This window comes from Sinohyriopsis cumingii, chromosome 4 (assembly GCF_028554795.1).
Source record: "Sinohyriopsis cumingii isolate HCF-2022 chromosome 4, ASM2855479v2, whole genome shotgun sequence".
Taxonomy (NCBI): domain Eukaryota; kingdom Metazoa; phylum Mollusca; class Bivalvia; order Unionida; family Unionidae; genus Sinohyriopsis; species Sinohyriopsis cumingii.
In genome coordinates this window covers 44070848-44096440 of record NC_142964.1, presented here as the reverse complement: position 1 = coordinate 44096440, position 25593 = coordinate 44070848, and the positions used below count along the sequence as shown (strand labels likewise).

At 36.8% G+C, this 25593-nt stretch overlaps 1 protein-coding gene across 1 annotated transcript in view; it reads left to right on the top strand.

Moving 5' to 3' along the window:
* The window catches only part of LOC149801065 (DNA mismatch repair protein Msh2-like), a 148851-nt gene that overhangs the window by 5162 nt on the left and 118096 nt on the right, over positions 1-25593 (top strand). Inside the window, exons 3-4 of the mRNA XM_089955099.1 lie at positions 15513-15548; positions 18663-18750. Of these exons, the coding sequence (XP_089811225.1) occupies positions 15513-15548; positions 18663-18750 (124 nt within the window). The remainder of the gene's footprint in view (positions 1-15512; positions 15549-18662; positions 18751-25593) is intronic.

Genomic DNA, 25593 nt, shown 5'->3' with positions numbered 1-25593 from the left:
TGTAAAATATTTTCCAACTCAATATTACACCAATGAAACCTGACCATATTAATGTGTGACAGCCGATTCTTTCTCTCACACGTGCACATATAAACTCATATGAAAAAGAATCATTCATAAAGCAGTGAAATAAAAAGAAGACAATTTGCAAATGTTAGAAATACTATATTACCCGTTCTCTCCCTCTTCTTGCATGCCGATCTTGGGCACTTAGATGTCTGGTCTGAACTATTGCTTGTGGTGGGTGGGTGGCTTTCATCCACATCAGGGCTGTGAGCACGCTTTGCTCGTGGCATAATGGATGGTACTGCATCAGGGAGAAGAGTAGCTTTCTTTACTCTGAACATGGCCATCAAACTCTGACTGGGCCCAAAAGTTTTGGGTTGAAATAGCTCACTATAGATTGTTGCATGTTTTGAAGGCTCTCTACAGTCTGCTGTTGTTAGTCGCACAAACCAGGACCAAAGTCCTTTATATTTAATGTCCAAGGGAAACAAGTGCAATAAAACACCATCTTTTGTTGTATTGCTACATCCACCAATGATGCACCTCTTTCCCATACAGAGTTATATACGACGTTGGAATACAATCCAGAGACGTTTCACGCTTGATGATGATAAAACAGTGGTTCTTAGCAATGCTGGGTTCCTCTTGTGACGTCACACTGTCTGAGATGACGGAAACTGCTGAAGTTATACTTGGCTTATGGAGAATATTCATGACATGTACATTTAAACTAAATATCTCGCCATCCGTTGCTCACATAGGGTAGAAATTTTCAGATACTGCATAAATCATGATACTTAATAATTTAGAGTTACTTGATACAGGGGTCTCAGGTCTATCTTTAAAAAAATTAGTTTTCTTCCTGGAAATGACCTGGAAATTTATCTGTAAAAAGTGTGGGAACCATATAATGCATGGCAAGTTTCAAATTTGTAGCTCAACCAAAGGGTTGACACATCAGAAAACAAAAAGGTTGTTGCCTTTACAACTTAGTGGATTATGGTTAAACCTTGACAGGAAGAGGTTGAACTCTACTTTGCATGGAACATGTATTGTTCGCTGAATAGAAAGGATTGTTAGCTGGAAAACAAAGTGAGTGCTGCCTTTACAAGCCAAGGGTTTATCGGGCAATGTGCACTGGTAGAAAACTTGGGAAATATCACTTGGGAAATATCACTTGGGAATTACCCATATTTATCTTATATGTTGGGACAACATAAATTTTAAACGTAATTTTTGTGCACTGTATGCTCTGGGACACCTTTTAAATCATTTGAAAATTACATCTCAGAAAATACTCAAATATAAATTTTATTAAAGAAAACTTTAAAAAAGAAAATGATTTGAGTGTTGTTTGTTTACACTTCTCTTCCTAGATGCAAACTTGCTAAGAACAAGATCTCATGTAAAAGAATGCATCATTTGTGTATATGAGAACAAGTTCAACTTTTTCAGTTCTAATTTATGCTTCAGTCAAGTTTTTTTATATTAAATGCCAAGGTTTATTTGCCATACGTGCTTATTATACAACTTATTTTGGCAAAATAACTACGGATGAGCACAGTAGAAACAATACGCTGTAATAATGTAAAAATATATTCACAGAGAGAGAGACAAAGAGATACCAGTAGATAGATAGTGATGGTACAGAGTGATTGATAAACAAACGTACTAATTCCAAAACCGAACATCTTTTATTTACATAGCAGTGATGTCTGACATATGTACTGCTGAACAAACTTGAATGCCACTAATATATTTAATTTAAATCCTTCATTCTTAATTGCCCACTCAATCTTCTCCGGCTCAAATCCATCTTTTTTCATCCTCTACACTGTTGCTGCCATGAAATTCACGAGCTCTGATGTTATTGTTCTCACATCCATTCAAGTTATTGTTAATACCACAAACTTTAACTGATTTTCAGATCAGATCTGGCTTGTCCCGAAGCGATTCGACTGCTTTCCCAATCCAGTCCACAACTGTTTGTTTATCTGCACTCTTAATACAAGATGTGTTGTCATTTTCCTTGGAAAGGCCCTCTGCTGTTTTACAAATAAAATTTGTGCAGCTTTTCCTCATGTTGGGCTTAACTGGTTTATTTGCACCGACATATAATGGTTGTAGCTTGGAGGTGCATCCACCCGAAATAACTGCAGGCACCCTGTTACCCCTTCTCAAAGCCTGTTTTACAGCATCTGTAATATGCACCCAGAATGAATTCATCACTAACAGAGATCGTTCCTTTCCTGTATACTTGAGATAAATCTCTTTAATCCACTGCAGCATTACTCCCTCACCAACCTAACACTTCTCCTGCACATGTTCGATCCATCCTTTTGGTGCCTGGATATCTTTTAGCTTCCTTGCACCATGAAAAATTATCATTGGCGGCAACACATCTCCTGCTGTGGAAATTGCAAGTATTCCAGTTAGATGCTTTATATCGGCACCAGTTGTGCGAATTCTTACACTTTTAACTCTTTACCTTCTGCTGACGCATATATGCCACCATAAAAATAACCTTGTAACCCCAGAGATGCATATACAAGCTGCTTATAATACTCTCTCTGTCCCGGCTGGCTCATACATGTGTTTCCAGCCAAGGGTTGGGAAACCCCAGATACGCATATACATGTTTTATATTAAAGCTTTGTATTGGATGAAATTACAAACATCCATTCTTTTTTAAAATATTAGCCAATGAAAATAGTCTACATAAAATGATGAATATATTCTATAAGTAGTTTTACAGCATATAAGCAGGAAATTCTATTGAAAACAAGGTCAATTATGACAGTAAAACAGAATAGCGACATCCATTTATTCCGACAACAATTCTGAGCAAGTTTTGAAGGATTTGAAAGTGATGACATTGCAAATGATATTGATTTTAATCAGATTCAAGATGAAGGATTGGACTTTACTATAAGTTCTGTTTCGACACCTGACATTTCAGATTTATCTGAATCCAAGGATGAAACATGCGACTATCAAATCTGGTCAGAACATGTGAGACCGGTAAACGTGGATGACTTTACAGCAGTTTCAGGGCCAGCATTTATTTTAGAAGAAAATGCAAGGAAGACAGATTTCATTTTATATTTTTTTCCGGAAGAAATATTCCAGTTATTGGTAGATGAAACAAACAGATATGCTGGAAAACAAATTGAAGAGAAGCCTGATCCCAAGTGGTCATCTACTTTTGTAGCAGAAATGAAGGCATTTCTTGGAATACATGTCGTATTTAGTATAATGCAAATTCCCGAATACAAGATCGCTTGGAACACAGGTAACTTTATGGAGTACCGGGTATTCCAGATGTAATGACAAGAGAACGATTCGAAAAAAGCTGTCAGAAGATTTTCATGTTAACGATGTGACTAACAACCTTCCACGGAGACAACCTGGGCATGACAAGTTGTGTCATATTAGACCAGTTCTAAACACTTCCCTTGCAAGGTGTCTTGAAAATTATAACCCACCCAAGGATCAAGCTGTTGATGAGAGTATGATAGCGTTTAAAGGCAGATTATCTTTTAGACAGTACTTGCCAGCAAAGCCTACCAAATTTGGTATAAAAATATGGGAGAGGGCCTATCTAGCAAATGGCTATGTTCATGAATTTCAGATATACTGTGGACGTGAAGAAGGTCGAGGTACTGAACATGGCCTAGGATCCCCGAGTTGTAAAAGACTTGACAAGAATACTTGTTGGCAAGAACCACCATGTTTAAATGGATAATTATTTTTCAAGTCCAGCCCTATTCGAATCTTTGAAAACTGACAAAATATACTGCTGTGGAACCATACGTGCAAATAGAAGAGATATTTCTGAAGCCATAAAAAATCCCAGAAACCTTTCTAGAGGCCAGTTCAGAACAATGCAGAAGGGAACACTGACAATAACTGCATGGAAAGATAGAAAATTTGTCCATTTTCTTTATAACAACATCAGCTTTGGAGAAGAAACTGTAGTTCAGTAATGGCAGAGACATGGTGTTAGCCAGCAGATAAATGAACCTGGTGTGGTGACATTGTACTCCAGGAAGAAAATGGGCGTTGACTTGGCTGACCAGATCAATATGGTACATGCAAAAAGCAAAGAAATGGTGGAAGTATCTGTTCTGGTTTTTATTTGATATAGCCCTTTGTAATGCCTTCCTGACCATAAAAGAATCCCCTTTGTAATGCCTTCCTGATCATGAAAGAATCCCCTTTGTAATGCCTTCCTGACCATGAAAGAATCCCCTTTGTAATGCCTTCCTGACCATGAAAGAATCCCATTTGTAATGCCTTCCTGATCATGAAAGAATCCCCTTTGTAATGCCTTCCTGACCATGAAAGAATCCCCTTTGTAATGCCTTCCTGACCATGAAAGAATCCCCTTTGTAATGCCTTCCTGATCATGAAAGAATCCCCTTTGTAATGCCTTCCTGACCATGAAAGAATCCCCTTTGTAATGCCTTCCTGACCATGAAAGAATCCCCTTTGTAATGCCTTCCTGATCATGAAAGAATCCCCTTTGTAATGCCTTCCTGACCATGAAAGAATCCCCAAACCATCTAATTATCACCCGGAAAGGAAGGACCAAAAAACGGTGTCATCTTGACTTTCGAAAAAATCTTGGACAGCAGCTTATTGCAGGTTGCAGGGGATCAAGGAAACTGTCAGCACTATCAACTATAGAAAGTGAAGGTAACTGCCACTGGCCAGTCAAATTTGACAAGGGGGGTAAATGGAAACTTTGTTTGCAGAATGGCAGCAGACATTAAGTCTTTGTTGGATGTGAAATATGCAAAGTTAAATTGTGTGTAGACAGAGACTGCTTCAGGCAGTATCACAGGAAATTACCAAATCTGCAGTAAAATAGTGGACACATTGTTGTGAAAAACAGTGTTGAGAAAAGTAGCTAATATACATTATAAATACAAACAGATATCTTGAGGTATATTTTTTAATATGAATATGTGAATATAAACATTTGAGGGCCTCAAGGTAGATTAGTTTTTAGCTAATTGTGTTACCCTCTTTAAATAAGGTCATTATTATTATTATTATTATTCCTGTGGATTATATGTACTTGTTGGTGGAGATGAGTGGCACAAAACAAGTGTTTAAAATTTTATTTTTCATTAAATTACGTGGTTTGCATGGGACAAGATTGATATAGAAAATGTAGACAGCATGTGCACTAGCTCAAGAAGCTCTCACTCAGGCAGCCATTATGATGCTCTGGGGTTCAGCCTACAAACAGCTACTAGAAGGCAGACTGCTTATCAGGCTTAGTAGGCAGGGCAGCAAGTACTTGCCAAAGGTAAAGAGTTAACACCTTTCTTTAAGACAATTCGTCTGGGAATGAGATCAAAGTACATAGGAGTTTCATTGATGTTAATTATCATATTGTCTTCTTGCCTTTATGAATTTGTGGAATAATTTTATTTTCTACTCCAAATCTTCTGGGAGATGCTGGGCCAACATTGTCTGTGAACGAAGCACGAGGTTGTGTCGCTTTAAATAAAAACTATTGTCCAATTCCTACTGGCTTGAAACTCAATTTCTGGATGTTCACTTGACGCCAATTCCTTGGTATAAGTGCGTATGGTGTCTAGATTAATGGGGATCTGCAGATTGTGCTGGACAAGAACCCACTTTGCAATTTTTCCATCTAACTCGTTGCTATATGATACTGGTCTCCCACTCCTTGCTAAATGTCACCATTCAGCTGCTGAGAAAAATCCATTTTTGACCAATTTGCAATGATTGATTTGGGGATTTTGAAATGTCTTGCTGTTACTTGAATTCCGTGCAATTTTGAGTAATTTACAACTTCCTCTTGTAATGCCCTCATCTGACATCATCATTTTCGTAGGCATCATATCTCTCTTGACGGGTCTCCAATTTTAATGCTTTTTTGCAGCTGATTCATTTTCTTTCACATCACACTCCTCTCTAGCATGCTTTTTTGGTTGACCTGTGGGCGTCTTAGGTGAAGCTTTAGGCAACGCATTTTCTTTCCATGCACGAGGCAAGGCCTCTTTACTCCTTGAGTATCACACTGCAAACTTCTCCATAATAGCGGAGATCTATAATGTGGATTATTTGTTTTAATTTTATTCCCCTTTATATATGCTATGTATGCGATAACAATGACTGTGAGGAATCACTTTTTGTGTAAATGTGTGGGAAGTTATGCTTTGAAAGTGTTCCATTGTTTCTATTTATTTTCAAAATCCCAGTGAAAACCAGTAGAAAGAAATCAAAGTTGGCTTCCCTATGTTGGCTGACTTTGTATGCATACGTATAGTTTTTTCTAACATCTACATGCTAAAAGGATTCCAAGGTCTTTTCTTCCGGGATCAGCTTGCTTTGTACTAAATTAACCTTTGTATTTGATATCCTACCAGTAAGTTCAAGCAGTGAGTTTATTCATAGAACCGTAGATTCTTTTTCTCATTTTTACCTAGTTTTTTTAGGGAAATAAATTATTTGATAATTTTACAAAGCTTGTTGTCTTCTCTCTTTTCTTGTTACTGGTTGGAAGAGCCTAAACACGTAACACAAGTGACATTCTTTTCACTAGCAGGGGTTACAAGAGTATCATTGAATCTAGTTATTTATGTGTATACTGTTTACATGCAAACATCAATGCCCGTTTGTGTTAATTATAACTACAGATGTCAAATACATAGAAGTTTGGGTGGTGAATAAACACAAGTGGCAGTGAGCAGTAAACTCATTCTTTGAACTTACCAACATGACATCAAAGAAAAAGGTTATTTTTATTACAAAGCAAACTGACCTAAGAAGCTGACTTTCAATATTTTGATGCCAGTTAATTAAGCCGACCTCGGAAGTCAACTTTGGATTCTTTTAAGTGTTCCGATTTTTTTTTTAATTTTTTTTTTTGGAATATTGAAAGATGGCTGAGATATGGATGCTGACTTTGGTTCCTTTTCACTGGTATTCATGAGAATTTTGAAAATAAATTTAAACAGTGGACATTTTTTTTAAGTGACAATATAGTACTTTGTGCACGGACCTTGATGACCCAGCATCACCCAGAAGATTTGGAGAAATTGGATCATTTGATGAAATCGTAAAGGTCAGAAGAGAAGCAGATGATTTTGCTGACAATACGCTCATTAACATGGATGGAATTCTAGTGTACTATGATCCCATTCCTGGATGGACTGATGGGGGTCAGTAGTTTGATAATTAGCACGACTGGTGTAGATTTGAAAAATCTGATTTTAGTCCTTGCAGTTTCTGCTTCAGGTGATGTGTTGCCTCTAACAATTTTTCACGGTATGAGAAAGCTAAAAAAATATATTCACGTACCAAAAGAATGGATCGTACGTGTGCAGGAGAAGGGTTGTGTTGATGATATGCTGCAGAGGATTGAAGAGTTTTATCTCCAGTTTTATATTTTTAAAATAAAATTTCAGTTGGAGTGCATTTTCCAACACGTAATTTTCAAATGATTTTAAAGGTATCCCACAACTTACAACTTGAAAAAACAGTGTCCCAAAACATATACTGCACAAAAAAAATACTTTCAAAAATAATCTATTGTGTCCCAACATATACATTAAATACATTTTCAGTTCATTCATTCGCAGAAACTTAATTGGACTTGTTTGCAGTGAAACTTGGCAATCTGCATGCATTTTATGCTGTCCCACTTCCAGATCTACGAGCTTGGGCAGTGGATGTCTTCAGTTCACTTACACATTGACACCCTTGATTCAATGGATACTTCACAAGATCAGGACTTCTACATTTCAGATTAACCTGACTGCATCTCTGTCACCTAAAAGGTCTTGGTTCAGGGACCTCCTGAAACTTTTGATCAACCAAACCAGGGTGGTACCTCGGTGGAAGAAACTGCTTTTACAACACAGGTGTTCTGCTTCATACCAATCCTCGGATTTACATTTGACTCATCTCAGCTGATCTGCCCATAAGCAGAGTTCTCAAGCAAGGTTGCCAGCTGCATCATTCGTGCCCTGTGACATTCTGCATCTCTGGTCTTTAATGTAAAGTCGAGACTTCTCCAAGTCCTGAAAATAGCAGTGGATCAAGGTCTTGGACCAGAAGTTTTCACAGTCTAACCCAAGAGAATAAAAAAGTCCATTGGTCCTCTCCTTTTTCCAAAACATGAAAATTGAAAGTATTCCACAGCAGTCTCAGAATTGTTTCTTACACAAAGTGTAAACTATGAACAAATGTACAAAATTACATACAAGCAATGTTACCTGAAGCCTAGTAACACTTCTGCTTTTGTACATGACAGAATGGAACAACGTATATTGAAAAGTATGTGAGCCAGTGCTATTTTACCTGTAAATTTTAATACCCTTCCACCTTAGTATTAAAGTCCCAAAACCTAAGTCTAATATTGTTCAAAGGGCTGTAGCTTATTACTTGGAAAGAGACAATTTTTAAGTCGTCAGCTTGAAGCTTCATTCAACGAGACATAAGATGTCTGATGTAAGGCTGGATAAAAGAAACGTGTTCATGCATATTGCATGACTGGTGCTATACCATAACATTGAATTGTCCACTAACTACAACACTAAAACATATACTGACCTGCAACACGTTCTGCTCCATTGAACATAACAGATGATAATACAAGTCAAGAGCTTACAGTATTTGCCGGCATATAAGACGATACTTTTTTGCCAGAAACTTTTGGCTTCGTCTTATACTGCAAATCGATATATATGGATTATGTCATCCAAAATGCTGTATCATATTTTTCGTATGGAAAATAATTCTCCAAGAGTATGAAATATAATGTGCAAAAAATATTTCATTTTGGGGAAGAGATCGTGTATGAACAAATTTACGATTCCCACAGTGAGTAGTATTTTAAACGATTACATGATTGTCAGTATTAAAAATTAATATAGATCAAATGTAATTGCGCTAAACCAGCATGCACCAGTAATGTATGTTGTTTAAATTTAATTACATATATGTGGGTTAGAATTTACAAGTTAGAAGATGAACTACCATGACAAAAACATATTCCATCACAATTTTCTTCTTGCACCTAATGATCAAATAATCTGTATGCCCCATGTAAAGAGAGAGAGAGAGAGAGAGAGAGAGAGAGATGGGCAGAGAGATGTCTTCACGATTGTAAATCTGTATTGTTCACTTACCTGATGACTGATTTTACTTGTGTACAAGTGCAGTACCATATTCCATTATCAATTAATACCACTAGTTAAGCAATTCCTTCTAATTTTTGTTTCCACTTCATTATTAAAAGAATTACATGGCTTTGTAGTGGTATTTACATGCAAATTAAATATGCTATGGCTGTATTAAGTCATTCCAAGATAACACATGTTTGAGGTCAAGATTATGCAGACCAGATCAGATTAGCAAGACTACTAATAGGGAAATGAGGCCACCTTAGGGTATTATGAATGTCGTACCATATAGTTAAAGGAAATGCCTGGTGGTCACTATTGTAAATTTCTTAGCCAATCACATTTTTGAATTTGCTGACAGAACCAACAACAATTTATAGTGTATCGAACATGAGCAAAGATCAAAAACAGTTGCTGCCTAAGTACAGGAAGAGTATATGCACTTTAAATCTTAATTGTTAGAAATGGAGAGAGGTCGTTATAATTGCAAAGAAAATTAGACAGCATGCAAAATGGTCATTCTTGGGATTTAGTCTAATGGACACTATATGGATATAATTAATGTGAATATTTAAACCCTAGGAGTATGTTACATATTTTCGTGATTCATTTATTAATATTTTCTCTTTTTGACAAAAGCTTCAGCAACATGGAGGCAATAAGTAAAAAAAGAAGAACAAAAATTCCACAAGGAGCTAAACGCACACTATCTCTCTCTCTCTCTCTCTCTCTCTCATATATTGGACCATATTTGATTTTGATCACAAGGTGCAAAAAAAAATGTGATGGAATACATATGCATCCTTCTATCTGTTTCTCTCTCCCCCCCCCCTCCCCTCCCCCCCCCCGATAAAGCATTTTAGTATTAATGATGCAATTTCCCTATTGATGGTAATCAGAAATTGCATACAGTGATACTTCTAATATTTATGAAACTGGAAGTTATCATTTAATTCCACCCAGCATCGCAAGTTTTATCTTATCTGTAACTCAATAAATTTTTGGGTCATCATCATTATATGTAGCTAAAAATACATAATACATTTAAAATACTTCTTGTGAAATAAATTATGTACTTTTAGTTACATTTAATGATCATGACTGGAAAGGTTACTGAGTTAAATGTAGGATAAAATTCACGATGTTGTGTGGAATTAAGTGAAAAACACAATCCAGGGATTGATCTTGCCTCATCTTATACTCAGCATTGACTTATTTAAGGATGAAGGATAGAAAATTTACCAATTTGCTGATTCGACTTATACTCTGCATCAACTTATAGGCCGGCAAATATGGTATGTAACTTTCATCCATCAGAAAATCTGAAAAGTTGCAGAAACCCAAAAATGATTAAGATGGACCCCCAGCAAAGAATAAGCCAAATCAAATGCAAAGTCTGATGAACACCATGTTTGCATTTAAAAAACATTGGAAAGGAAGTTGGCCATGGGTCAAATATGATTGAGATACAGGAAAAATGTTGCATTCAGCCAGTGTAAAATTTCTTGATTTAGCCAGCAGGTCCAGCACTGTGTACCTTAAAACAACATAATGTTTGATTTGACTTGGATTTATTTAGAGTCGTGTGACAGTCAAACTTTAAGACTACGCAACCTTTTATTCAGATCAATAAAGAAGGAAACTGCATTATTTAAATATAACTACTTTATTCATTTCTTAAAGCTCATGCATATAACTGCTTTTGTATTGAATTTGATGCTCCACACAACAGCTTTATGCTTGCTTGTAAAATGGATTACGCTTTCTTTTGGTACATAAAATAAAATCCATAGAAAGTTTGTTTTTGCCATTTTTCTTAACATCTCTTTAATTCCACTCATATAACTTTGAGAATATTCATAAAAAGATGGCTCCTGCATAAAAACATTGTAAGAGTACTTTCCTTATTTGCTATTAATAGCAACTATATATGACTCATTTCCTAGAAAACATTGATTTCTTCACATATAAACTTTGCCTCATTGATTCATTATATTGATAAGCATGTTAGGTAGTGGTCCGGTCTGTACTTTTGAACAATATGGCACCAGATGATAAGTGAAATTATTTATGGTGTGAGTTAAAGCAAAAGGATCCTTCAAAACTTCAAATTATGTCAGATCAGAAAAATGGACAAGTCAGCACTGCTTTACAAACTTTTAAAGAAGAATATGAGAGTAATGTAATAAGCACTTAGAACACATGATCATACTTATTGCAGAATTCCAGTTCATGCTCATTCAATGAAAGTTACATGTGTAGACTAGTTAAATCAAGTGCTGAATATAAGTAACTTTTCAGTGTATTTTTTGTTTGTATTCTAGTTCTAATCCATATGATTTTACCCTTTGTGACGAGAATTTAGACAGAACCAGGCTAGTAGCAAAAATAAATATATCTTTCTTCATATATGCTGTAATTGTGGCATGTAAAATATAGATTACACTTTTTATGCCCAAGTTATGCTACTTTCCACTTATAATTATTCTTCACCTCTCAGGTGAGTATGTCCCTGGTGCCATGATTGATCTTCTCATGTTTAGTGAGGCTTGGGGAAAAAATGGGAATCTTTGAGTGTGGCTACCATTTAAAGTCTTAAAGTCATCTTTCTTGTATCCGTTGCATCATCGTAGAGAAGAAGTGAACTTCACACTATATCAATTGAAGAGGGTTGTTGATGCTTCAGTGAGAATTATGATTCTGTTTTCTTGTTATGTGAGCCTGGTTTTCTTGCAAAAAAACAGCTTCCCTCACTACTTCTAAAACCAGGTGGAAATCCCGTCTCAGCTATGAACTCTCATGATTGACTTATTTGTGCAGATTGGTTCTGTTTAGCAGTCATTAAAGAGAGAAGGAAGAATAGGACACTCATGTGGCTCTGGAGTCCAAACTCTGATGTGTGTGAGTTGGAATTTTTGACATAGCTTTAAAAAAAAACACCCTCCTTACTGACAGCTAGACAATATTGAAATGCAAAATGCATTTTTTGGGGAGGAGGGGTTAGAAAACTAAATTTAGTTATTAATACCTGTCTTTATTACATAACCTGTCTTTATTACATACCCTTCTTCCAACCTGATGCCCATCATTAGTAAAGGCAAGGAAAATAACGAGGAGGAACTATTGTGACAGAAAGTCAGACTGGGTTTGGTGCTTGTGTTTTAAGAATTTCAATAACAGGTGGATCTGGCATAGCAAAGGTACTGGAACAGTACAAGCTATATGCAAGCAGCATGCTTGCACATGAAGCTGTTTTTAGATGGGCATCAAAAATCGGAGAACAAAAGTGCAAAACTCGGACAAGGGGGGCTAAAATAAAACAGAAACAAAATTTTTGCTTCATCAGATCATTTTTTTTACTTGGTCATAACTTACATCGAGGTTTTGTATCAGTAAGTGTTTTACTGATTGGGTGGTGGCGGGTGTCTAATGTCTGTTTTGCACAGGGCATCATTTTGCCTCGCACTATCCCTGCATTGTGTCAGGAGTAAGTTAAACAATAGTGGCAGGTGTTGTATTGCAACTCTCCCACATTATAACACGATAGTTTGGGTCTATAATTGCTGACCACATTATGTACTGAACTGCGGTATAGTGAAAATTATCAAAATGTCAAGTGTCATTGTGTTGGGGATTAGGTGGGGGGGGGTAAAAGAAACTCCAGTCAAATCTATGGTAATACTTTTAGTTTATGTAGCCTGTGTATTTTCACTACATAGTATTTATACATTTAATTATGTTCTGTAATAATAAAAATATTACAGGCTTTAGAATGCTTTTTTCAACCCATACTGTCATACATATCAGATCGTGAGTAACGTTAAACACAATGGTATAAACACATAATTTTAATAAGTATACTTGCCAGTTATAATTTCTATCTACATCTGCATCGAGCTTAAAGTGACTACAAATGTTTGAATCACTTGCTCTTGAAGCCAAAGCAGTCTGACATTAAAAGCTTCATTCTGTTTTTATTACGAGATCACAATCACATATTTACCACTGCCACACTCATATTGCAGTTAAATAAATGAACATCTACCGGTATCTTAACAAGTGCAGTGAGTGATGTCACGTCTCTTTTATTATCAATAAAATGTCTTGTTTTCAGTTCAAAATGTCAGTTACATCTGATGATGATTAGTGACTAAGTGACATCACATTATGTGCAGCATGCTTTGAACTATTCCAGAACATGGAATAAAAGAAGAAAAAAATGATTAACTTGTATACATGTCAGTGATCCATTTAAAATCCATTGATGTCCAGAACACTACTCACACTAATGGGCTATTCCTACTGGATGTATTTTGTGATTTTAGGTTGTTTTGAGACCAGACCTTTGTTGTTTTTTTTTTTTGTTTGTTTGTGGGGGGTTTTAAAGCAGTGTCTGTGATATTTCTCAGCTGCATAATTTTCAAGGGCTCAATGCCCAGGCTTTCTAGCCACATTAGTCCTTTCTCAACCTTATTTGTATTGTAGCTACATTATGTAAATGAACATTTATTCTGGGTTGTACTGCAACAGATTATAGAAAGAGCCTGCAAGTTAAAACGACATGATACCGCTAAACCTTTCTGTGATTGCTTGTTGTTCAGCCATCAGTAGACAATTGTCAACAGTAAGCTGGTCTTCTCTATAATCAGTTAGCTTTGTTCACCAAGATCAACTCACTGATCTGGGGTGGGTGGCTTTGGTGCTAAAGGCAAATTCAACAGTTCTGGCCTTATTACAGACCTGTAATTAGGAATACAATATCTTACCTTACCTGAATACAACAGTGTTAAGTTAGAGTAAAACTTTGATTGTAAAAAACATGTTCTGGTAATGCCCAAAGTAGGTACAGTACTTTTGATCTAAGGGGCACCCATTGGCCGAGTGGTCTAAAGTGCTCTCTGTCATGGATCACTGCCATCTCACCTCTGTCTGGGTGGGTTTGAATCTCGGACTCGGCCAATGTGGATGTGTGAGAAAACTTGCCGGTAGCTTCTCGGGGGGTTGGTGGTTCTTTCCAGTGTTTTCCTGGGTTCTTCCTCAACCATTAATACAGGCCTCCATGTATAGCCTATCTAGTGCTGAAAAAACCTATGACAGCAACAACAACTTTTGATCTAAAGGTTTCAGATGATAGATTTAAACAGTTATTTGAAATTGTTTTAAATTATAATTTTTATAATTTTGTTTTTGGTTCCATAGCACTACTGGGATATATCTAGACTGGGCATTATAAAGAAGCCTGCTATAATGTGGGACAGTTGTACATAATTAAAATTATCCCCCTCCCCGATTCTGCACAATAAGTTGAATTTGAGGCCAACAATTCAATATGAGTTCCTGCATAGATGGCCATTAAACAGTGGGTAAGCCTATAATATTCATCTTGTTTATATAATTTAAAAAAATCTCTGGTATGGTCTATTCATTAGAATTCAAGTATGAAATTTTCCAGATTCATCAAGTAGAAGAATGTGTTAATCCTTTGATGAAATCAAGGGAACTTCTTGGTTTTGAAGTCTGTGTTAATCCTTTGATGAAAACAAGGGAGCTTCTTGGTTTTGAAGTCTGTGTTAATCTTTTGATGAAATCAATGGAACTCCTTGGTTTTGAAGCCTGTGTGAGGTAGGTCTAATATCCTTTGATGAAATCAAGGGAACTTCTTAGTTTTGAAGTCTGTGTTAATCCTTTGATGAAATCAAGGGAACTTCTTGGTTTTGAAGTCTGTGTTAAACCTTTGATGAAAACAAGGGAACTTCTTGGTTTTGAAGTCTGTGTTAATCCTTTGATGAAATCAAGGGAACTTCTTGGTTTTGAAGCCTGTGTTAATCCTTTGATGAAAACAAGGGAAATTCCCGAGTTTTGAAGTCTGTGTCAAGTAGGTCTAATATCCTTTGATGAAATCAAGGGAACTTCTTGGTTTTGAAGTCTGTGTTAAACCTTTGATGAAAACAAGGGAACTTCTTGGTTTTGAAGTCTGTGTTAATCCTTTGATGAAATCAAGGGAACTTCTTGGTTTTGAAGCCTGTGTTAATCCTTTGATGAAAACAAGGGAACTTCTTGGTTTTGAAGTCTGTGTCAGGTAGGTCTAATATCCTTTAATGAAAACAAGGGAACTTCTTGGTTTTGAAGTCTGTGTCAGGTAGGTCTAATATCCTTTGATGAAATCAAGGGAACTTCTTGGTTTTGAAGTATATGTTAATCCTTTGATGAAAACAAGGAAACTTCTTGGTTTTGAAGTCTGTGTCAGGTAGGTCTAAGAAAATCTTTTATCCGCTTTGCCTGATGTCAATCCCTGTTTAGGAAAAGTAAATTAATTGTGAATCTTTTCTTCTGTTCCAGAAATCAAGCACTACATTGAGGGTTTTTGACCGAACTGTGAGTTTTAAAATTAGTACATTAATAATAGTATCATGAATTTGTTGAGAAAGACATTATATAATAGTCATTTGAAACATGTAATGGTAGAGCCATTTTTCAAAAGAAGAATGACAGTGTAGCATCTGTACTTCATTACAAGTCAAATGCAAACAATAAAGCTCCTGATCTGCCTTAGCATGATGTGCTTGCAGACCAGGATATGTTATTTGTTCCAATGATTACTCCTAACAAACTGTACAGACCCAGATCTGTGGGCACTTGACTTGCAAGTATCGATGGTAGTTTATTTTATTACACATTCAAGACAACTTATTCAGGAATTTGCCATTGTTTTTTCTTCATCTTGATCTGTCTCCACTTTTCACAAAATTATGTCAAATTTTCATCAAGGAAGGACTTGTCCAGTTATAAACCCAGCTGATACATTTCATCTGTCCCCGCCCCCAGCTTATCATGGAAGAAATACCTAATCATTACTAGCTTTTTGATGCCCAGCTGATCTTCAATATATGTATGTATAACTGTATGTGTTTTTATGGCATGGCTGCCAAGGCTGCATATTTACATCTAAAATGACATCATTTCATGTTTGCCCTGTAAATGATCATCATTTCATGTTTGCCTTGTAAATGATCATCATTTGTGTTTGCCCTGTAAATGATCATCATTTGTGTTTGCCCTGTAAACGACATCATTTCATGTTTGCCCTGTAAATGATCATCATTTGTGTTTGCCATGTAAATGATCCTCGTTTCATGTTTGCCCTGTAAACGACATCATTTCATGTTTGCCCTGTAAATGATCATCATTTGTGTTTGCCCTGTAAATTATCACCATTAAAGCTGTACCGATTAATTGGCCATACTCATCAGGCTGATTATTGGAACAATTGGTATAATCGGTATTGGCAGAAATAATCGGTGCCGATGTAAACAAATTTCCAAAATATAAACTTAATCATAATATTCATCTTGACATGGCTTGAATTTTAAATCAGAATTAAATAGTGGAAATTAAGGAATAAACATCTGATTTGCGGGTTAATTGAAAGAAAGCATATTCTTAAATGTAAATACTTTTTAACATGCTTGCTATAAACTACTGCTGATTGTCTGTTCACAACAAATTATCATTACCATGCATGCACTCATCCCAATCACAGCAGCCAACCAGCCAAATGAGGCCTCGTATGGCCGTTGAACTTCCAGCATACACATTAAAGGGATGGTTCTGGCTTTTAAAAAGATTTTGAGGGGAAAAAATCGCCAATCTCAATATTTGTTTGCCAGTTTTCAAATAATGTCGCCAGAATAAGTAGTGAATATTTTTCCAAGGCTATTAATGTAAAAGGCAATGAAAATTGAAAAATGATGGGATAGCTATTACTTTATTGACAACAAGCAATACAGCCATAATATTACAAAATAAATCATTACATGACTGTTTTGCACTACTTCCATGGTCTTTGCATTGCGCATCACCATTAGTGCATAGGTCTAACTGTTGTCACCTGAAATAAATGCATTATCAAATGTAAAATATCTACTTTCCTACAGTCTCTCTTTTTTTAATAGAAACATCAGGTATTAAGCAAATCTATATTACATATATATTGTTTTCCAAATAATAGTTTTGTAAGAAACTTTGTTTAAATAATGACATTTTAATACTAAAACCCAATGATCGTACTTTGCAATGTAAGATACGGGACGTATAATGCGACCGTCGATTTTTCGAGCATTCAGGAATTAGATGCCCCCCCCCCTTTTTTTTTTATGGCTAGCTTCACAAATTATATCTCCATCAACTAGGAGTTCAGAAATTTATTTTTGCTGCGCTTTACACACTTTGCTTGTTAGTGAACTGCTTCCTAAATCCCAGGAATGATCACTGAATGCTGTAGATTTTTTCTCGACAATCAAATTATGGTCACCATTCCCACCAATGAAACTTACACTAGTCATCTTGACCTGTGCCTCCAAAAAACTAATTCGGAATAAATGTGTTATTTAGTAAAGAGTTTTATTTGCATATATGAGTTGACAATAAGAAATATGGTGGGATATAAAATGTGGCAAATAGTTATCACGTGTATGGTAGCTTGAGACCACATTTGAACTGTTAACATAAATCCACACCCATCTTAGGCATTGTTAGTTATGACAAAAATAGGGCATAGTTTACTAGTCAATCAAATGTTAGTGCTTTCACTAACTGTAGAACAGGCAGGTTTTTTAAATAATTGGTATCGACAATTTTAATAATCGGCTATACACCGTATCTGCATAATCGGAAAAAAGTGACATCGGTACAGCTTTAATCACCATTTCATGTTTGCCCTGTAAATGATCATCAAGCCTACCATAATTTTAATGAAAAACAAGCCATTTAGCTTGCCAGTTTTCTTTGTTTTTTCCCCAAAGAAGAAAATAATGTCAATATTGGCTTCATATTTTTGTCTGTCCTCACAAATTATTATCCTAGGATGTACTTATGTACACCACCACTAGGCACAAAAGCAACTTAATAAACTGGTGAAAATTTTAAAAAATCTAAACATATTATTTTTGCATAGACAATAATGCTGACTTCCTTATATGCTAACTGTTTATGAATAATTGAAGTGAAAATGAAGAAAATATGTGTAATTGTTTGCTTGTACATTTCTGCATCATTTCTCTGAGGTAAGTTTCTTGAGGGAGTACCATTTTTTAAACAGCATAGTCATTAAGTACACGTTGTGTAACGTTTGGTCTATATGTACAGCTAATGTTGAACTCATATTGAGCAGAAGTTTGGGTAAACATCAATAGTCCTCGTGTATGGAGAGAGCTAACTTTCTGACTTTATGAGGAGGATGACGTTTCCTGTCTATATCCTTAATGAAAACAATTCACATTTGAACAGATTGCCAGAGTCATTAATCTTGCGTTGACTGACTCATTTTATGTTCTGATGGTCATTTAGTGTAAAAACTATTTGAAATGACAGCCTCAATTTCAGCATAATACTGGCAATATGGTGCTTATTAGATGTTAAATGCAAGTTAAATTATTTTGTATGATGGAAATCACAGATCTTTTTAATTGACTCTTTTGTAATTTTCAATAGGACTATTACACAGTCCATGGCAGTGATGCATTTTTTGTGGCAAAAGAAGTCTTCAAGACGACAGGTGTCATCAAGTATTTGGGCTCAGGTAAAAATGTACACTTGTATCCACTCTTTACTAATGTATCATGATTGATGATGGCCATCTGTCTGTTGTTCTGTTCTCCCAGTAATTTGAAATCCATCTGCAATGGAGGGGAGAGTGTGTCAACATCTGGTGTAGTGTATCGTGGGTCGATCAGTGGATTTAGACCTGGGGAGAGGATGGGGTGAGAGCCCAAGATCAAATTTTCAATGTTAATTTTTTACTTGAACTTGTATCAGGGAACTACGGTACCTCAGATAGTAGAACATTTGACTCCAGTACATGGACACCAGTCAAGGCCTTCCTAGGTTGGCCCTCTTGGTTTGTCTATGGGGAAAGGCACTTTGCTCCCATCTCCTTGGTATGATATAGCCCATACATGCCAACCATTACCCTTTTGGCGTAATCATTATGCTTTGTCACTAAATTACCCCTTACGTGTAACTATTCATATTATGCATTTTTGGTATATCTCCTCCGAAAAAAAATTAATTTGTTTTTTCATTTTTATTAACATCCCATTTATCCATCAGACCATATTCTAGAACAGACGGCTTCTATGTAACTACGACATAAGAGTACACTTGTCCGAAGACTTGCATGCACTTTTCTAACAGTATTATGTTCAATTTATAGCAGTTGCCCTATTTCCAAAAAACATGCTGATTTCTACTTTAAATTTTTGATCTCTGTTTCTATTTATAGCAGCTGTATGGCTTAGTTAAGAGAGAACAGACTGGTTTTCTAACTTTTAGTCTTTACTCGCAGATTCTTTGATCTAATTTATATTTGGTACAGAACCAGTCTAGGTATTTGGTGCTGAAAGTTAAGTCAGATTTATTCTAGTTGATGCTTGTGTTGGAGCAAATATATTTTAAAAATAATTTCACAGATGGATTAGGAAAAGATGAAAAACCGATTCAGAGATGAATACAGGAATTAAACAATATAGCGTTCCATTCCAGGCAGCTTCACGCCCCTTGCAGTTGCGTGGCAAGGATTTTAATATTGATCGTGGTGGTAAAACAAAGAAACCTTGAATTAGCTTGTTTTACTAACTCCAAGACTAAGGTAACTTCTTATTTACAGCAGAACTAAATTGTGGACACGTATTTTATAAATGCAGAGGCATTATCAACCGAGTACTTAATAGAACATGGACTACTCCTAGCGGTAGAAAACTACATTCCTTGGCCCTTTGTTCAAACGGATTTTTCCTGATTCCATAATTGCAGAAAATATGCATGTGCAAGAACAAAATCATCTAATATTGCTAGGTGTTTAGCAGAAGATACTTCAATTAAAATTGCAGAAGCCATGAAAATCGGGCCGTTTAGTATTGCAACAGACAAGAGTAGCATTATGACAAAAAGTTGTACCCAATCTGTGTAAGAGACTTTGACAATGAAAAGGGTGAAGTCCAAGTGCTTTTCTTTCATTACCAGAATTAACAGTAGATTCCACTGGAGAAAACATTTTTACTTTTACTTGCTTGATAATGCTTTGAATAAACATAAGTTGGCAGAACTGTATGGGGGTTTTCATCTGATACTGCATCAGTGATTACTGTAATTCATAAAGGAGTTGCTTTCTATATTTTGAAAAATGTATCCATCATTGTACATATCAGGTTGTCTCTGTCATATGATGCACCATGCTGCAGGAAAGGCTGCTGATAAATTAGAAGGAGAACTCCTGAACTATCAAGTTGGCACTCTACCTGACAATGTACTTCATGTGGACAGAGTTGATTTTTTTCATCTTATTTCCCAGCAAAAGAACCAATAACTGAAAGTTATAAATTTCCTCTTCTTTGTCAGGTTATGAAAGGAATATTGTTTACTTACTATTCTAATGCTGACTGCGAGAGATTGTTTAGTATTGTTAACAAAATTAAAACTGAATTCAGATCCAGGCTCTGTTACAAAGCATTTAGTGCTCTGCAGATGTGTGAAAGATTCATAGTCTCAGCTGGTACAAAGTGTTTTCAAATGCAATATGAGAGTCTGTTGCTTTTTAAAGCTCAAAGCTGAAAACTTGAAGCAGTATTTGATGTTAAAAGTCCAGAGGGATAAATAAATCATTTTGTACATATGCTCATTGAATCTTGTTATATGTGGATCACTCTTTTTCTGCTCGGATTACTCTTTTTATCCACCTGATTACACTTTTTCCTCGTCAGGGGTTTGCATGTATGTATAGCCAATATTGTGTTAAACATACTAATAAAATAAGCATCACAAAACAGATGTATCCCTTGTAGCTTGAACTATACACTGATAAGACAAGGATGGCCATATTTTTTATCACCAGATGCAGTAGGAGATAATAGAGATATGTCTGTGTCAGTATGCTTTAGAGCAGGGGTTGCAACCTACAGCACGCATGCCACAAGGTGGTCATCAAGGGGTTTTGTGTGGCATGCGAAGAGCAAACCAAACATCTTGATTTTAACTGTTTTCCTGTCTTACTGGTGGCACTTGCTCATTCATTTGAAATTAATCCGGAAAAAAGTGGCATGCTATGTAAAACAGGTTGCTTACCCCTGGCATATCAACACTATAGTGACCATATGGTTCTGTTGAAATTATTTTTTCTTTATCTACATGATCATAAATGTAAAATGAAAGGTCAATAGTTCACATATTAATTACAAGTGAAACAAATTTCAGAAAAGTAATTGAACTTTATACTATTTAGTGGTCACTTGCAAATTTTTTATTTTATGAAAACACTTTCAACCCTCCTTGTTTATCAGTTATTAACTTAATTTACATATTTGTTTTTCCAAGCATTTTCATTTTAATATCAGGGATAGTGGCCTAAAAAAATAGCCTGCCCTTCAAAATCTGGCCAGCTTGCCATGGCTGGCAACATCATCCATATCTGCAGTCGAAACTATCAAAGAAAAAACTTCTTATTGGAGCATGGAACATCCGTACTCTCATGGACAAAAAGAATGTTGCAAGACCTCACAGGGGAACAGCCCTAGTTGCTAAGGAGCTTTCAAGCTACACTATTGACATTGCAGCCTTGAGTGAAATCAGGTTTGCAGAGGAGGGTTCTCTGACTGAGCTAGCAAGCAGTTACACCTTCTTCTGGAAAGAAAAAGACCAAAACGAAGACAGGATCCATGCAGTTGGCCTGGCTATCAAATCAAGTCTTCTGAAGCTGCTTCCAGACCTGCCTATTGCTATCAATGATAGGCTAATGAAATTGTGACTCCCTATCAGCCATAAACGCCATGCAACAATCAGAGCTTACGCCCCTACCCTGTTGAGCCCAGTGGAAACCATCGAGCAGTTCTATGTGAACCTCAGCTCTGTACTTAGCTCAGTTACAGCTGACGACAAAATCATACTACTGGGGGACTTCAACGCCTGTGGTGGCTGTGATTATGGTCGATGGAAAGGTGTGCTTGGCAAGCATAATGTCCTTATCACCAAGGCCGTGATTATGGTCAATGGAAAGGTGTGCTTGGCAAGCATAATGTCCTTATCACCAAGGCCGTGATTATGGTCAATGGAAAGGTGTGCTTGGCAAGCATAATGTCCTTATCACCAAGGCTGTGATTATGGTTGATGGAAAGGTGTGCTTGGCAAGCATAATGTCCTTATCAGCAAGGCCGTGATTATGGTCAATGGAAAGGTGTGCTTGGCAAGCATAATGTCCTTATCACCAAGGCTGTGATTATGGTCGATGGAAAGGTGTGCTTGGCAAGCATAATGTCCTTATCACCAAGGCCGTGATTATGGTCAATGGAAAGGTGTGCTTGGCAAGCATAATGTCCTTATCACCAAGGCTGTGATTATGGTCGATGGAAAGGTGTGCTTGGCAAGCATGGTGTCCTTATCACCAAGGCTGTGAGAGGAGTGGAATGCTGGACAGACTTGTCCGAACTACCCTAACGATGCGCATTGCCCAACAACACCCAAGGCATTCGAAGCTTTTGTGTACAGCCTTCAACATTGTCAAACTCCAGCAGCCTTCCACCCAACTCAATTTCCAGAAGAGCCTAGATGACAAGCTGCCCACCAACAGACCTATACATGGAAATGCCTCCTAGAAATGGAACAAGCTTGGGGATATGATAAGAGAAACAGCTATGGTAACTCTGGGCCCCAAGAAACGAACCCATCAAGACTGGTTCAACAAGAACAATGGTGCCATTGAAGATCTGCTTGCCAGAAAAAAAACAAAGCATCCATGGACTGGCAGAATGACACAAACTCCATCCCCATAAAAGACTGCTTCAAATCTTATTAAGCTGAGGCTCAGGGAGAATTCCCCAAGATGCATGACCAGTTGTGGGAAAGGAAAGCTGATGAAGTGCAGTGATATACTCACACTAACAACTCCAAAGAGTTCTACAATGCCATCAAGTCAGTCTTCAGCCCTTCAAAGTCTGGCACTGCCCCCTTGCTTGCTGCAGATGGCAGCACACTAATAAAGGACAAGGCTGGCATTAAGGACAGACGGAAGGAACACTTTAGCCAGCTCCTATTCTTGCCCTCATCGGTCAGTCAATCTGTTCTTGACCAAATACCCCCAACAGCCAACGCATGACCAACTGGATGTTCTACCAGTGATAGAGCAGTTGAGGATGGCCATTAAACAAATGAATTGTGGCAGGGCACCTGGAAAGGATGGTATCCCTGCAGAGGTGTACAAGGCTGTCAGTGAATAGACTCTGGAGGCATTCCACGATGTGCATATCAGCATCTCGACAGAAGAGGAGATGCCAGATGACCTCCGTGACGCATCAGTTGACTCTCTATAAGAATAAAGGCATGCATGCAGACTGCAGTAACTACAGAGTCATCTCCTTGCTCTCCATAGTTGGTAAAATACTTGCTCACATCATTCTCAACAGGCTTATTGTGGCAGTGTCAGAAGATAACCTCCCCGAGTCTTGTGTGGTTTTCGCCCAAACTGCAGCACTGTTGACATGATCTTCGCAGTGAGACAAGTCCAAGAGAAGTGCCTTGAGCAGAGTATGAATCTGTATGCTGTCTTTGTGGACCTGACAAAGGCTTTCGATACAGTCAACATAGATGCACAGTGTGTAGTACTCAAGAAACTTGGTTGTCCTTAAAGTTTACCAATCAACCGGACTTTTTCACAATGACATGACTGAAGAGATTCTCTCTGACAGTGAACTCTCTGAGAAATTAATTTTGTGTCACGCTCCAATGCAGTGGGACCAGGGTCTGTGAAAAAGGGCTATTGATTTTGCAGTTTATTTTGTTGAAATTTTGTGTAATGAATTGACAACCATAGACCAGATTTTTCAGACCAAGACAAATCTAGCTATTTGTCTGACAAAAACTACAGATCCCCACCCAATAACATTATCTACATCTACTGTGCATAAAGACAAGTTTTGATGTGCAATTAGTAATAGCCCATACATATACATGTCCTTACCTCCAGGGACTGAGTTCCTGTGTTGCAACCTGACATTAACTTATTTTCAGTCACTTGGCATACACACACACACACGTTTCTGGTTGACCGTATTCTAATTGGCCGTGTGATGCAAAAGAAATGAGAGCTAACTGCCATTTCCAAAGAGAGACAGGCCACTGTCTCAGTCTGACCTTTATGAGTATCAAGTCTGTGACCTTTGGATTGCAAGTTCAACAGTGTACCAAGAGAGTTACTCAGGATTTTTAATAAATGCGTACCCTTGGATTTTGATGCATGGAATTTGAATATGACCCATTTTTGACATGCAGAAATTCCGAATTGTGCTTCATTTTAACACCCATAGATTTGGGCTGGAGAATCATAATTACCCTTGATTCACCTCCAGCTTTGTTTCTCACTAAGAGTATGCTGTCTGTAACAAATTTACTGTAGGATGCACTGACTGACATCTGAATGACAACAGTTTACCCTTTGATGGCCAATAATACTGCACCAATGGAAGATATGTATATGAACTGGGTGGAGCTAACAGTTCACTGATATATTTAATGGCTTAGGTGCAACGGAATTAAGATTGATTATTATGATATTACATATGAAGTTTTTGATAATGAACTGGTCAGAACTGGAGCTAATTGCAGCTTGCAAAGTCGGTTGTCAAGTAGACCAACTAATTGTTTTATTGGTAACTAATTTGCTTCATTTGGTGGAATGTTTAAAAATTCGTTATCTTTTATAACAACACCGGAATCATTTCTGATAAAATATAGATTTTTTGTTTGATTGCTCTTTAAATTATAATCGGTTAGACAAAATGAATTTTCTTACCCTCAGACTCCAAAGAAACAGAAAGATAGTGTCAGCTCTGAGGAGCAGGAGAAGGAGAGTCAATCTCCGAAATTTGTCAGAAAATTTAAGAACGTGTGGAACAGTGAACTGCTGATTCTGTGATATACATCCTTGTTATTTGACCAATATATGACCTTCATAGTTACGTATAAAATGATTTGATCAGTTGATAATAGAATATGTTGAGAAGTCGGAAATGTAATGTATAAAATAATGCTCTGTTTGTTTCATATACAAATTATATACACAATAACATTGTTAGAAAGAGAAACACTTTAACAAAAATCAGATTTCTTACAAAATACTGTACAACTATTTCTCACTATTTTGCATGAGACAAGAAATCTTAAACATCATTTGTTATCACCGATAACAAAAAATCACAGCTATGGGCTCATGACTGTCCAAATGAACTGACTAGAGATATTTATGTTTTGACTCTTGAGATTTGGGGGTAAAGGGTCAACTGACTTCATTTTTTAAATCTGCTGCGAACCCTGTTACTGTATCTTCCCTTACACAGTTGCTGGTCGTAAAAGAAACTAAACTCATAGCCAATCCTTGATT